Source organism: Octodon degus, unplaced genomic scaffold (genome assembly GCF_000260255.1).
Source record: "Octodon degus isolate 3935 unplaced genomic scaffold, OctDeg1.0 scaffold00003, whole genome shotgun sequence".
NCBI lineage: Eukaryota > Metazoa > Chordata > Mammalia > Rodentia > Octodontidae > Octodon > Octodon degus.
This window is the reverse complement of record NW_004524579.1, coordinates 24,044,157-24,055,240: the sequence shown is the minus strand read 5'-3', so window position 1 is coordinate 24,055,240 and position 11,084 is coordinate 24,044,157. Positions and strand designations below refer to the sequence as shown.

At 35.4% G+C, this 11,084-nt stretch overlaps 1 protein-coding gene across 3 annotated transcripts in view; it reads left to right on the top strand.

Moving 5' to 3' along the window:
* Hdhd2 (haloacid dehalogenase like hydrolase domain containing 2) overlaps positions 1 to 11,084 on the top strand; it is a 40,284-nt gene that overhangs the window by 8,015 nt on the left and 21,185 nt on the right. For 2 of the 3 annotated variants that reach the window (XM_004623628.2, XM_023714627.1), the window contains exons 2-4: positions 311 to 421; positions 2,841 to 3,049; positions 10,639 to 10,723. In XM_004623628.2, coding sequence (XP_004623685.1) covers positions 321 to 421; positions 2,841 to 3,049; positions 10,639 to 10,723 — 395 coding nt within the window. In that variant the 5' untranslated portion in view covers positions 311 to 320. Of the gene's footprint in view, positions 1 to 310; positions 460 to 2,840; positions 3,050 to 10,638; positions 10,724 to 11,084 lie in introns of those variants that run through there. The other variant, XM_023714632.1, reaches the window with a different exon arrangement.

The following is an 11,084-nucleotide window of genomic DNA, read 5'->3' as shown; positions in this document are numbered from 1 at the left end:
AATAAATAAATAATAATAATAAACCAATGAATCGTTCACCAGGATTATTTTAAGAAAATTTAAAATAGCAACATCTAACATTTCCCTTCCTTTCTAGTTTAAATTTAAGATTTTTTTTAAAAAACTAAGCATTGTATTGGCATTATGGATCAAACTTCGAGTTTCAGTTTTTAAAAACTTTCCCAAAAGAGAAGTAGCGTAGCACAAGCAGTATCTTTCTGGCTATGGATAGTATTTTTGAAGACTTACCAGTTTTTAATTGTCCATTGTTTCCTAAACTGTATTTTTAATTTCATTTGCTCTCTCCTAGGGAATGAAGGATGGCAGCACGCCGGGCATTAAAAGCTGTTTTGGTAGATCTCAATGGCACACTTCACATTGAAGATGCAGCTGTGCCAGGCGCACAGGAAGCTCTTAAAAGGCAAGCTATCTTCCAGGTTCAGCTGACAAATTATGTTTGTAAGTGCCATTTTACCAAGGCAGATCATTAGCTAAATGGATGGCCTTGAGATGGCATTTTACTAGCTTACCATATATACATGAGCTGCCTTGGGTTTAGCTAGAAGATATATGCTTTGTAATATCCTCCAAACATTGTTCTCTAAGCTTTTATTAGGATTTGTCTTTTGCTCTAGACATTTGTGTGTATGTATTTCTACAATTTGGGAATGAAAACTCAAAAGTTCTAAAATGTGTAATAGCATTGGGAATATCACAAATTTTAGAACCAAAATGAGCAGGTATAATTTTACCTCCTTCTGCTCCATTTTAAGATTTAACATTGAATGGATAATCAGTAAAGTTTGATTAAAGGACTTGAAACTTTCTAATTTTTCCATCAGCTTAATTGAATGCCTCCAAAGGCTAGGGAAGATTATCTTCTGTTTCCAGTACACCAGCTACAGTTGTATCAACAAAAGCCTACATATAAAGTCGGTATCACAGTAAAAACATGTAAATGAGCTGAAAATGAATGTTATTTCTGGGCGTTGAAAGCTGCTCAGCAGTATAGAGTACGTGACATGTATTGTTTTCCAACCTTAAAATGTTCATGCTGTTAATCAGAAGTATCACAGTGCCCAGCACTGACAAAAGATTGACACAGGCTTTGTATTCTCTTGGAGCTTACTTTCAGTCTGGAGAACCAAGAGATATAAATAGTATTATATATTTGGTAGGTATCAGAAGCTATCAATTTTGTTAGGAATCTTGTTCATTTCATAGGTGGAGAAATACAGTACATTGTTTAAAGCCAAAAGAAAATTGAGCACACTGTTAAGACTTTCACTGCTTGAAGTGATCTCTCTGAGTTACGCTCTAGGAGCAAGGATCAATGTCCACCAGTCAGTCTGCTCCTGTGGACAGGGCTTTTACTGCTCTAAAGATGAGCTTTCTGCTCTGGATCAGAGAAAACATTTTTTATTTCTGGTGAACAGTGGCATCTCTAAATAGCTCTGTAAACTATAAGCCTGCCTTTCCAGGGGGGCAGGAGCCTGCACATTGCTTTGTCACAGGCACCAGCAGGTTTCTGTTTCACTGTACTGCCACTGACAGTGTGGTTTCTATAGAAACAAATAAACTAAGGGAAGTTGAGGGACTAGTAAAACAAAAAGTTTTAAAAGGAAACTCATTAAAAATGATACAGTTATTTCATACTTACTCATTTTTAGGATGATAGCTATGTTGGCGTAATCAATTTCTTTTGCAAGATAAACCATCAGATTTAATGCATTGCACAGAAGTACTACCACACAGATGTTAAAGCAGTAATCATCATTGCTGTGAATTATTTAATATAAATTTAATCAATGTTCTTCGGGTGATTATTTACAAACTTCTGTTTTATTTGCTTGTTTTAAATTGTAGTTAGTACCTTTATGCTTTATGGTGGTTTGAGGCAAGCATAAATGAAAAGCAACAGGATATCAATAAAAAATGGAGAATTGTAACTAAATTAAAATTATGTTTAGATTTTCAGTTAAAACACTGGGCCGGGGATATAGCTCAGCAGTATAGCACTTGCCTGGCCTTTAAAATACCATAGGATCACAAAACAGTTTTTCATTTTTAAAGAAAGCTAGCGTGTCTTGAATTCTTTCTCAGATATCCTGCCAGTTTAGGTTTCAGAAGTAGATCATGGAATCTAATCAGCCTTATGTGTAAGTAGTTCAATGTGAAAATGTTTTCTATAAAAATGGGACACTGGGGGCAGATTGTCTGGGTAGTTTTGGTTTATAAACTTAGTAGCCCATTTGAGCTTAGCTATTCACTGCGAACATCCAGCAGTACCCTCTGTTCTCTTAACATAGGAGATCAGACACTGTCCCAGGATACAGGAGTCTCATCTCAGCACGGCTGATAATAAGCTGTAAAAAGCTGGCAAGTTACTTACTTCCCTAGGACTTAGTGTTCTCACCTTCTAAGAAGAAAGTATTGGACCAGTATGTAGTCTCTTAGGGAAACTTCACTTCTTGTATCTGTGAGTGCAGTAGTGATTCACTTCTTCACTCAACTCTGCAGAAAAAGGCAATTAAAATACAGAAGTCTCTCAAAAAAAGGAGGAGCTTTATTTGACTTTGAAATGCTTGAGAGTGAGGTTGATCTGAACATGTAACATAAGCATCTGGACAAATTAAAAGAAGACAAACTTTATCCATAAAAAACGCCCATTGACTTACCTTACACGGTGGTGTTCAGTGATAAGAACAGTCCACTGTGGCATGTGTGCCATATGTTCAGCACCACTGTTTTAACATTCGGCAGCCTTTTATCAAGGTAGGAAGTTTCATGGGACTAAGATGTGAAAGTTGCCTCTCGACTTCTCAGTTTTACTTTTCCAGGTTACGTGGTTCTTCTGTAGTGGTTAGGTTTGTGACCAACACAACCAAAGAGAGCAAACAAGATCTACTAGAAAGATTGAAAAAACTGGAATTTGATATCTCTGAAGATGAAATATTCACGTCTCTGACTGCAGCCAGAAGTTTAGTAGAGCAAAAGCAAGTCAGGCCCATGCTGCTGGTTGATGATCGAGCACTCCCTGATTTCAAAGGTGGGAGAAATGTGGAAAGATTTAAAAATGAGTTCTTCATATCTGCTTATAAATCATTCACAGGAGCTGTTTATTCTGACTTACCTCTGTTATTGAAATGGTCAGTGCTACTGATCAAGAACTTGAGTCTGAAGTAGTGTTTCTCAAAACTTTTTTGACCACTGTCCACAATAAGGGAAATACATACAGTGACCTAGTATGTGTTTGTGTTTACCTATGTTAAACAATATAAGATACACGTTATTGTCTATTTGGTTTACTTGTTTGATTTGTTTCTACTTACAACCCTCCAAATTAGTTTCATAATCTACTAATGGATCCTGACCCACAGTTTGAAAAAAACATAGATTAGAAATACTAGAGTATTATAACTCTCAACCAAGGATCCACTCTTTTTAATGTCATTAAATGAGATAAATCAGGATATCCTTGTTTAAAAATAGATGTCATTCTAGATAGTGCAAAGATTTTACAGTAAATGTGAAATATTTTTCAATCAGTTGAAAATAAAATTGTATTCTCTTTGGAAAAAATTAACAGGCTCTGAGACATTGTCAAAGTCTTATGAAGTATTGCCACATTGCTTGGTTTTGAAGATAATATTAAAATGATACAGAAAAATGAATGAGATTATGTTCATTAAAAGATCGTATTTTAGCTTATAGAAGAGTAGGGAAATTCACCTTAAGTGTGTAGTTGGGCAGAACCACAAAACGTAAATGAGTAAGAAATATACCAATGTATCAGTCGAACTAGTATTTGTAGGAAACAAAATCCCCGTTTGCTGAATTAAACTGAAAATGTATTAGAAGGATCTGAGTGCTGTGGGAATAGCGCAATTCCTATGGAGAGGAATTTGGCAGTCGCTAACAAAATTACATATAAAGCAGTGCTTGTAGTAATCTATCTTTGAGATACAATTATAAGGATATACAATATCATATGAACAGAGTTATTCATTACAGCCTTATTTATAATAACAAGATTGGAAACAACCGAAGTGTTCATTAGAAAAGACTGGTTGAATATACTATATCCATAAAATGAAATGTTTTGTCACTGAAGAGTAATAAGCAAAAGTAAGGTATAGAAAACCTTATATACTTGCTATGTAGAAAAAATGAGAGAAAAATAGTGTGTGTATGCATTTGTCTTACATTGATCAAAGAAAGCCAAAGAAGGTCTCCATGAAAAGATAATAGTTTGTAAAAACGAAATGAAACAAATGAACTCTAAGTTATAGTGTAATCACCTACAGAAGTTACTTTATATGTCTTTATTTTTTCTTATCACTTTATTTTTTGTAAATAAATTGTTTGCAGACTTAAATGAATATAACAATAAAAATTGTCCACAATAAAAATGAAGAGTTTACACAGATTAGTCATATAATAGTTCACTCTGTGTCAAAATCAAGAAACTTATATTCATATAATTAGAATTCTCAAAGTAGAAAGGTATGCAATAATTATTTAATGATTTAAAATGTCTGAATTTAGTTGAACTTATAACACCACATTTCCAAGAAAAAGGAACCTTTTGCACAAGAAATTTGAAAAGGGGCTGGGGAGATGGCTCAGTGAAATAAGCACTTCCCTGGCAAGTGCAGGGGCCTGAGTTCAATCCCCCGTTCCACCAAAGAAAAAAAAAGAAAAGAAATTTGAATAAAATCAGACACAGATATACAAAAATGACATTGTCCAAAACTTATTATAAAGAAAAAATCATTAAAGCATATACATAAAAAAATTAGCTATGGACGAACAAAATTAAATAGCATCTTATTCCACATTATAAAGAAAAAAAAAAGACGAAGTGTGAAGAAACTACACTAATTAAAGTACTGAAGGAAACGAAAACAAAAAGATCTGTCCTCTTTGAATTTTATGCTTAGCAAATATACCTTTGAAAACTAAAAGTAAAATATTTTCCAGTTATACAAGCTTGAAATATTCTAAGACCTCCAGATGTAGCATATAGGAAATAGCCAAAAGCATATTTCAGAAGGCAAGAGAAGTTGCTGTATGCTCCTGGATGAAGAATAAAGAGCTCTCAAAATGATAGTTATGTAGGACTATGTAAAATATATTAAATGAACCCATTTAAAAGGTCATTAAAGATTTCTATAAAACAGTATTAATCTTATGTAGAATTATGCACATATCTTTTTCGCGCGCGCGTGTGTGTGTGTGTGTGTGTATAAAAGGTAGGGAAGAAGTAATATAAAGTCAATGGAAAATGGAAATGTACTTTTTAAAGTTTCTAATACTAGGAGAAAATATATCATGTCTTTTAAATAGATTGTAAGTCAGATATACATATAAATTTTGAAACAAATTAAGGTTAAGCAATATTCAGAAAATTAAATACTAATTAAAAACTAAATGTTTCAGAACAATTGAACTAAGAAAAAGTTTTCATGATAGCAAAGAATTACTAAGAATAAAACATAAGATAAATACTGGAGTGACAAATAAATGACCAGCACTTCTAACAGTTTGGAGATAGGATATCGCACAAAGTTCTAGTCTGACATGGACATGGATAATGTCCATAACACTTACTGGTGTCCAGGTGTCACTTGTGGGATTGAGCTACTGCTATTTCCTTGATATCCACCCTATAGACCCAGACAGAATCATGACCCATAGGGTGCAGGAGAAGTCCATTTGTAGAGTGTGCTGATGGAAATGCCTTGCTGCTGTATACAAAAGAATAACTGAAAGACTGCTTTGTATACCTCTTATTTTCCTCTGTTTAATTGTTTGCCCTATTTGGTGGGTTCTTTCCATTCTCATTCATGGAGTTGTGGTTATTTTGCTCCTTCTCTAGAACATGTTTTAGTAGTCTGTGTAGGTTTGGCTTTGTCATCATGAAATTCTTGAGATGTTCTTTGTCATGGAAGTATTTCACTTCTCCATTATATTTGAAAGAGGGTTTTGCAGGGTGTATCAGTCTGGGTTGGAATTTGTTTTCTTGCAAGACTTGAAGTACTTTGCTCCATGCTCTTCTTGACTTGATGGTTTGTGAAGAGAAATCTGCCGTTATCCGGATGGGTTTTCCTTTAAACATGACCAGTTTCTTTTCTTTAGCGGTTTTTAGTATACTATTCCTATGCTGAATTTCTGGGATCTTGATTATTAGATGTCTGGGTGTGGTTTTAATTGGATTGACATTATTTGGAGCTCTATATGCTTTGGTTACTTCAATGTCAGATAGTTTCCCCATATTTGGGAAGTTTTCTGCTATTATTTCCGTCCATATTCTTTTGATATCATTTGTATTGGCTTCTTCCTTCTCTTTGCTGCCTATTAGTCTCACATTGTTCATCTTTGCATCGTCTTGCAGGTATTAACTTATTTTTTCCCGCATCCTAGTTGTTTTTAAGAGATCTTTTTCTTTTTCACTAGCTGCAATGGTGTCTTTAAGGTCTGAAAGTCGGTTTTGCCAGTTTGTGATTGAAGTTTTAAATTCCTGTATATCACTGGATCTGCTTCATGCATTCTATTTCTTTCTCATATTGCTTATTCAAGGATTCCATCATTTCTATATTCTGCTCTATTTTTTTTATCAGTGTCTTCTTTAGAAGCACTTAGTACTTCTTTCATTATAGTTGTCATTTCTTTTTTGACTTGAGAAATTGTTTCTGATCTTATTTCCTCTATTCTTTTCTGCAGTTGTTTCTTTACTTCACATGCTATTTTTTCAGAGATTTCAGGTGTGTGATTTCCAATTTATTCAATGTTAGTGTCTTCTGCATTTGTTCTGGGTGGGCTCGGGGCCTGAGACTGCATTTTGTTTCTTCTCTTTGTCATTTTGTATAGCACTGTCTTCTGACCTTTGGTGTAGCGCTTAGATCGAGTTATTACCTTAGCACCAGGTCCAGATCTACCAAGTTCAAACTCGTCCAAGTGGGTGTGGCTTGGATCTGGTTGCTGTGCTCCACTTCTTCCTATTGTAGCCCTTGGAGTTGAACCCTCTGTGCCACTCTGGCAAGATGTTGTGTTCCTGAATTATTATATGTCCTTAAAATATACTATTTCAACCTATTTACTCATTGTAGGATAAGTCCCAAGAGTAAAAGAACCACAAAGAAATCTTAAACTGCATTCATTAATTTTATTGTTATTACTCATATTGGTAACTCCTTTAAATTATATACATGTGGATAAAACAATATAATAACTGTTAGTATTGTTAGGATTTTTTTTTTTTTTTTTTTTTTTTTTTTTGCTCCAAATGCCTTCAGGGCAGGTTTGGCTGGCTAGAGTTGTGGGGATCGAACCACAACACCCTGAGCCTGACTGCTTTCTTGAAGCAGCCTGTTAGTATTGTTAGAACATAGAACTTTTTTATTTCTTTTTAGTGATGCCCAGGATTGAGCCCAGGGCCTTGTTCAGGCAAGGCAGGAACTCTACCACTGAACCACATCCCTAGCCCAAATGTAGAATTTTAAGTGTAACTCCAAAGAGGTAAATTAGTTAAAAGCTGTATATTAGTTTGAAAATATCATTATTCCTTTTTTCTCTTAAAAAACACTATCTAGGTCTTCCACTGAAAATGCCTAGAAGTAATCATAGTGCAGTGATCAGACCCTGGTATCTGTTGCCATTTCCAGTTGTTTCTTGGAGGAAGGACTTACTCCAAGTCTTGGCAGGCATTAAGAAGGACTGTTGCTTAGGTCATTATGTCAGCAGCTGGCAGCTGGTCAGGTCATGACTAAAGAGATAATTTTAAGTGTCAAAAAGTATGATAGCAGTGTTTTGAAATATATATATACAAAGTGCTACTCAGTCCCAAAAACTCACTGGTCTCTACTAGAGATTGTTAGAGCAGTAACTCAGTACTCTGCAAATTGGTAAGAAAGTGAAACAACTATTTATCTTGTCTTATTTGAACTGTATTTTAAGGTAACCAAGTTTTTTGTTTTGTTTTTTTGTTTTGTTTTTGCAAAACTGGGAATTGAATTCAGGCCCTTGCACTTGTCAGGCAAGTGCTTGTTCTGCTGAGCCATCTCACTGCCCCTTGATGAGTATTCTTTATAGGAGAATTTCAGGAAATGCAAACAAAATGACAGAATTGGAAAGTTAACATTTGGCAGGCCCTAGTGAAATAGGTGATGCTGTCAGCAGATTTTAAAAACATTAGCTGAGGGGCCGGGGAGATGGCTCAGTGGAATAAGCGCTTCCCTAGCAAGCACAAGGGTTTGAGTTCAATCTCCGGTTCCGCAAAAACAAACAAACAAAGAAAAACATTAGCTGAAGGGCAGATGAGGATCTTCAAAACAGAGGGATCAGGCTGACACCACTTGAATCCCTTGTTCAATCTTAACATCATTAAAAGTAGAACTTGTGTGGCTGCATGATGTGGTTTAAGAAATAAACAGCCTGAAAATGGGATATGAACCTATGAAGATTCTGCAGTAATCACCAGTGAACAAAAAAGTTAGGGCTAATGGAACAAATTTAGATAATACTGCAAACAATCAGCTAAATCCAAAACTTGGGACCTTCTCCTGGATTAATGGAGTCATTGCATCAATAAGTGAGAGGAGTGAATCTATAGACTGAAAAATAAGAGATAGCAGTCAAATGCAGCATTGGGCCTTACTGGGAAGCCAGTTTAACATATCAGATGTTAAAAGGACTTTGAGAGACATAGTAAAATTCAATGTAAACTGAGATAATAAATTGTTATTAACTGTGCTGATATAATATTACGGTTTTAAAAAATTTAAGTCTGTTGATTAAAGATACATACTGAAATATAAAGGAATGGGATGATATATTTGGGATTTGCTTTTAGACAGACTTCCAAAAAATGTAGATCATTGGCAAAATGTTGATGGTTGTAAAGTGAGATGATGGGTACATGAGGGCTTATAATACTAGTCTTTCTACTTTTAATATGATTTTTAAAATTTCCATAACAAAAAGAAAAGTCTCTGTTTGGATAGCCCGTAGAACTGCTACAGAGTACTAGAGTAAGTCCTAGGGGTTGTGTAGCAGGGAATAAGATGGACCATCATCCTCATTATGAATCTCATGCGGCTGATGTCCCTACCAATCAGTGACCTCCATAGCTGGCCATACTGGCCCTACTAGCGCTGCTTCCCTGGCATCTGATTGACTGAGAAGTCACTTTACTGGGGGTCTCTTGCTTTGTGTTTTTACCTCCCACTTAAGAAAAACCCAGAGCAAGAAGTGTGACTAATAGAACCTCAATCTAATGCCAGCAACCTTAACTAAGTCTAGAAAAGATCAAGTGTCCTCACTCTCAGTTGTGAGTGTGAGATCTACCCCTCAGTGCTCCGTGTGAGTGAGTTAGTAAGTTGCCTAGCTGAGAATGCTGTGCAGACACCGAGCAGTCAAGAGTAGTGATACACACATCAAGTAATCAGTATATTTACATTTCTGAGTGAGTCAAAGGACCACAAAACAATTTTTAATCTGATTTTTTTCTTAATTTTAGTTAAGATTCTAGCTGTTTCACCAGTGAGCTGGAGTTGAAATATACAAGAAGCCTTTTTTTTCCCCCAGAGGTTTCCAACACGTTTTATTTTGTGGAACACTGTTCTGTGGCCTTTGAGAACCAATATCTGTATAAATTCCTATTAAATGTCCAATTCATGAGATTTTTGTTCAATCTAATACTGTATATTTCAATATCTTTTTAATGCATGAAAATACCTAAGGTAGACAGGCAGATTTTTGAAAGGAATGGACATACCTTTGCTAATACTGAGTACGGTATCTTTGTCTTAGTACATGCATATAATAAAAGAAATTAATACAAAAAAATTTAATTCTTGTAATAATTACTCAACAGTTGTAGCAACTAGTAGGAAGGAAATTGAAAAAGCTTGGGTATCTGTAGGTAATAAGAAAGGCAAAAAGGAATTGGATAGATAATCAAACAGAACTTTCAATCAGTCTTAAAACTGTGATGGTGAATGTGTTTGTTGGGTTGTCATATCTGACATCTGATCAAATTCTAAGACTTTAAAATATGCTTTAATTATAAAATGTGTGTGTGTAAAACTAAAAGTAGATTAGCATCATGTACAGAGCCATAGAATCTGCAGTGCTTTCCATATTTATCACGAATGTGTTAGCCTCAACTGTGTCAATTAGAAAGTCTAATTTCCGTCTCTTAGATTCTCAGTTCCTCATCACTTGCTATTGATCTGACAGCTTATAGGACACTTGTGGCTTTTCTTGTTGATTGAAATCAGTAGAGCATTTTGAAGTTAGAAATTGCTTGTTTGAGAACATCAGGTTACAATTTTCAAATCACATCTAGTTACTGAGCAGCAGTTTGACCAAATGGGAAAATATTAGCAGATGCTGTCCCCCTGTCCCTCTATCCCCCTTTCTTTTTCCCCTTCCTTCTCCTTCCCTCCACTTTCCCATGTCTCTTTTCTTTTTCTCTCTGTTCATCCTTTCTTCTCTTCCTCCATCTCTTCAACCTCAGATTACAACTACAGCAAAAATGTGCACTTTACTGACTAAAAACTACTTTGTTATAAAATATGACATTGCTTTTAATTGCACTTATTAACAGGTTTTTGTTTTTTCTTCCATTCCCAGGAATACACACAAATGATCCTAATGCTGTGGTTATAGGATTGGCACCAGAACATTTTCATTATCAAATTCTGAATCAAGCATTCCGGTAAATCTCCTTACCTGTTTTTCAGCTCATAATATATTCCCTTTTTCCTAATTTAGTTTTTGGCATATAAAATCTTACGTATTTTACTCTCTGGCTATCTGGATTATTCCATAAATGATAATCACAGTCTGCACTGGCATACTGGTGATAGGGGTAAGGAAGGACAGATACACGTAGTGTCCACGTGACTTAAGGGATGCCTGAGTCATGAGGAACATCCAGATTTCTAGACTAAGCAAGTGAAGTAGAGAGCACTATTTGGGCTTTAGAAAGTGAGTAGGGCACAGTGGTGCATGCCCAGAATCCCGCACTCTGGGAGAAGGTGAGGAGCAGTTGAAGCTGTTTGGCCTGTGAGACATCC